The 4557-nt window shown below is 45.7% G+C and overlaps 1 protein-coding gene across 1 annotated transcript; it reads right to left on the reverse strand.

Annotated features, from left to right (window-relative positions):
• Positions 1-2585: 2585 nt before the first annotated feature.
• On the reverse strand, positions 2586-4164 carry LOC105510313 (heterogeneous nuclear ribonucleoprotein H2-like). Its single transcript, XM_011940019.1, is given in 2 exon segments — positions 2586-2929; positions 2932-4164. Coding segments are annotated over 2 exon segments (1356 nt in total). The 3' UTR covers positions 2586-2806.
• Positions 4165-4557: the final 393 nt, after the last annotated feature.

A 4557-nucleotide genomic window follows, 5' to 3' on the forward strand; every position in this document is an offset into this window, starting at 1 on the left:
GGCTCACTGCAACCTCTGGCTTCTGAGTTCAAGCGATTATCCTGCCTCAGCCTCTGGGTAGCTGGGATTACCGGTGAGTGCCACCTCACCTGGCTAATGTTTTATATTTTGGGTAGAGACGCGGTTTCACCATGTTGACCAGGCTGGTCTCAAACTCCTGAACTCAAGTGATCCACCCGCCTCTGCCTCGCAAAGTGCTGGGATTACAGGTGTGAGCCACCGCCCCCAGGTCTGCTTCTGAAGGAGCCTAGGTATAGCCACCAGCAGCTACAGAGGCTCCTTGCCGGACCTCCTTGTGTCTTGGAACAAACTTGGCCCAAAGGAGAAATGGAAAAAAGAGGGTCCTCTCCCCTTACAGAGGATCTACCACCTCTCCTGACTTGGGCAGGCGCATTCCTCCTGTCATCTCAAACTCAAAGTGGCTCCCTCTGATGTGACACTGGAGGCTCTCCTGATTTACTGCCGTGCAGCTGTGTTTGTGCAAGAATCCACATATAAACAAGAGTTGCCGGCATGTTGCACAAGCAGAGTCCTAAAGTCATCAACTCGTGTCTTTATTTGCAATCTCCCACCGTGCCTTCACGTTCCTTAATGTCGTGTTTACTATTGGTGATCTCTCCCTGCTGTTGGATGAGAACTCCAAGCAGGCCCCAAGATGTTTTGCTTACTCTTAGGTAAGGGACAATTCCAGGGCTTTTTAAAGCAGCAAATACTGACTTAATTCAGCAATTAGAAAGTCCAGCCTAAGAGAGCAATCAAAACTCGGATCCCGATAAGATGTCAAACCCTGCAGAGGGCCTGCAGAGGGCTGGGAGCTGACTGTGGAGGACAGGGTGGTGGTCTGATTGGCTTCTCCCAAGTGGGGCTGGCCTGTGGGGAGGGAAGAGGGGAAAAGTCTCACTTCAACAGGGATTGTCATTAGCTGGCCTCACCTTTTAGTGCCTCTGGTCCTCCATCTCTTGGGGCACTTTCATGAGCAATTCTCAGGTTCCCCACCAGGGGAACAGAACTGCCCTCAGCAGCGCTGTTGGAACCAAGTCAGGGCATCTCTGTTTTGAGGGGTTGCTGGCATTCCTTCTTTAGTCCCAAGCATTTACCTCCAACTTCTTGCTGTGGGGATCTCTCAGCCACTGCAGGAGGCCCTTAGGATAACATCTATGATGACCCAGGCCAGGATAGCTTTCCTTATAGTCCATCGTTACAACACTGCACAGCCCTCACCCCAACAAACCAGGGGTGCTGGCCGGCCCTGCCAAAACAGCAATCTACTGACCCGGCTTCCAAAGCGGGAAGTCGGTCCAGCTCTCATCCTGTGGGATCCCAGGTGGGAGTCAGGCATTTCTCCCCAATTATAAGGGTCATATATGAAGCTCTTTGGGGGCCAAGGAAGCAGGCAATCTTCCTTGCCTCAGGGAATAGAGAGGATGGGCCCATAGCACAGCATTCTCCAGATAAATCCTCTTCATAGAATCCTCTCTCCTTGCCACCCTCTTGGCTTTTTCTTTTTCTTTTTTTTTTTTTTTTTTGAGACAGTCTCACTTCATCACGCAGGCTGGAGTGCAGTGGTGTGAGCTCAGCTCACTGCAACCTCTGCCTCCTGGGTTCAAGTGATTCTTGTGCCTCAGCCTCCCAAGTAGTTGGGATTACTGGCACGTGTGACGATGCCCAGCTAATTTTTGTGTTTTTGGTAGAGATAGGACTTTGCCATGTTGGCCCGGCTGGTCTCGAACTCCTGACCTCAAGTGATCCACCCACCCTGGCCACCCAAATTGCTGGGATTACAGGTGTGAGCCACCACACCTGGCGCTCTTGGCCCTTTTTTATTCTCTGAGTGGTGAGAAGATTGAACAGTTATGGAGCAGGTTATCTGAATTTTCCTTTGAAGCAAACATGGAGATTTGACTCCTTAGTCTGGGATTATAAACATATTGTGTTTTGTGCCTCATCAAAGCTTCAATTTAATATCCTGTTACATAAACTTTCCAAATGCTGATTCTTTATTTTTTTTCCAGTTTTTAAAAGGAAGATTTATTTAACAAGTTTCACTTAGTACAATACATCTAAATGGAAATCACAATACAAGGAAAGATTTAAACCAAAGCCTCAGAATTTCATATAAACTACATGACCAAACTTCTAAAGTATTGGTATTACATCTTAAAATTGTCCCGTATCCTTAAAAAAAAAAAAAAAAAAAAAAAAGTGTACACTCACATGCCTTACAGGATATTAAACCAAAAAGCTAGAATTAACAAACATGCCAAATGTTTTCACTTTAAATTGTAGACACAGCTCCTATATTTGAGTTTTACAGAAAAGCATGTTTCTCAACATGCATCCAAAGTTTTCAATGTATTTGGGGTATAACAGCAACATTTAACATAAGTGAAACTGTATTAACCTAAATATGCTTACTGCTTAGGTGCACTCCTACAACATAACTAACTTGAGGAAAGCTAAAAATTGTTTTAACAGTTATGGTCAATACTGAACTTTGTTATTATGTCCCAGATGAATGTTTCAGTGTTCAAAATTGCTGAGCTTGAAGTTTTACAATAATCTCAACTTTCGCTTTACATTAAGCATGAATCACAAGCCTGTAATGCAAAACTGTTAAACTTAACTCTTGTTTTCTTAAAAAAGGAGAAAGATAAAGAAAGAGAAGCTGACCAAGAGTGATCAGAATCAATTATATTTCCCATTTACCAATCATTCTGGATATACTAGACATCCCTCCCATTCTATTCAACTCCTACAAATGTACAGCTTTTATATATGGAGTAGCTGTTTGGTGCTCCTTCTCTACCTAAGCAAGGTTTGACTGATAGTCACTGGAGTTTTCCTGCAGAACTTGGTCATTTCCACTCATACTGCTCTGACCACCATAACCACCTCCATAACCACCACTCAACTGCTGGCTAGCAGGACCGCAGGACCTCCAAAACTATACTGGTTGGATAAGCCCATCCCTCCCATCATTTGGCTACCATAAGCGCCACCACTTGCCCCTGCTGTAGAATTCAAAACAAGTTCTACATAGCTGTGATCGTAAGCACCCCCACTTGTTCCTGCAGTAGAATTTAAGAAGAGCTCCACATATCTGTGTTGCATATTAGCTTTGTCTTTTGCCATAGCTGCCACAACATCTTCGCGAGTAGCAAATTCAACATCTGCCTCACCGGTAACTCTGCCATCGGGTCCAATTTCAATATGTACTCTCATGGGATGAAGAGGTGAGAAGAAATTATAAATATCATTCTCAGTGGCTCTGTAAGGTAACCCCCTCATGTGTACACAGTGCCCTGTGGTGCTCTGGAAACTGGACCCACCATCTCCATATCTATGATCAGACATTCCTGAAAAACAGTAATTGAGGTCTCTTCCAAATCTATCAGACCCAAAGCCATATCCATCATTATAGCCACCATAGTCATCATAGCCTCCACACCCTCCACCATAGGCACCACGCCTCATCCTTTCAAACCCAGCTCCCCTGCCAATGCTATTATACCCTCTGCCAGCCCCCGGCCTATCATAGGGACCTGGCCGCTGCATAGCCATGAGCTTTCGAGGGGGATCATAGTGGGTTTGAACTTCAGCTCGGCTACTCTTGAAGATCTCAATGTACCTGTGCCCTATTCTTTCCTTGTGTTTCTTTAAGGCCTTCTCAGCTATCTCCTGTGAAGCAAACTGCACAAAGGCTTCCCCTGTGCTTCGTCCCTGAAAGTCCACTGGCAGTGTCATCCCATTTGGCACAATTTCCAACCCTGAAAAGAACTGAACAATCTCTTCCTTGCTACAGCCAAATGGGAGTCCTCTAAGCCGGACGAAGTCATCGTTGGCAGCATCAGGGCTATTCGGACCTGTATGCTTCAACACCCAGTCCATTTCAACACTGTTAGACTTGAATACTTCAACGTATCTGTGTCCCATGGTTTCTCTGCCCTTCTTCAAAGCCAAGTTCACTTCCTCTTCAGATTCAAGTTCAACAAATGCTTCACCACTTGGTCTGCCTTCTCTGGTGTAGATGAAACGAATACCTGATGTGCCATTTTGGATCCTGCGATCAGAGAAGAAGCACATCACTTCATTGACTGAGCAGGACCAGGGTAGGCCCCTGACCTTCACCGCAAACCCCTCCCTGCCTTCTGTGCTCAGCATCATGGTGACTGTTGGGCTCTTGGTGGCAAGTTTGGCTCAATGCGATTTTGGTGTAGCTCTAACAATACTGGGGAATTTTCCTCCTTCTTCCCTCAAATGGCTATATCCAAATGCTGATTCTTGCATTCCAATAATTTCAAATTATTTAAAACAAAAATACATCTCACAGGTATGTTCACGCAGTGGTGCAGTGGCATCAAAATCACTAGGAAAAGGACGAAGCCTCAGACTCAGCCACGAGTGAAAGCATTTTTCTGCAACACTTCTTACAAAATTCAAGGGCCTGAGGAGAGCAGATTCATGAACACACCTCTGCCCTCTGGAGAAAGGGGGAGAAGGAGGGGCTGGAAGAGGGTCCTGATGTCAGTTTAGGTGATTGCGGAGGTGGAAGCGGGG

This window comes from Colobus angolensis, unplaced genomic scaffold (assembly GCF_000951035.1).
Source record: "Colobus angolensis palliatus isolate OR3802 unplaced genomic scaffold, Cang.pa_1.0 Scaffold186, whole genome shotgun sequence".
In the NCBI taxonomy this organism is placed as follows: Eukaryota; Metazoa; Chordata; class Mammalia; order Primates; family Cercopithecidae; genus Colobus; species Colobus angolensis.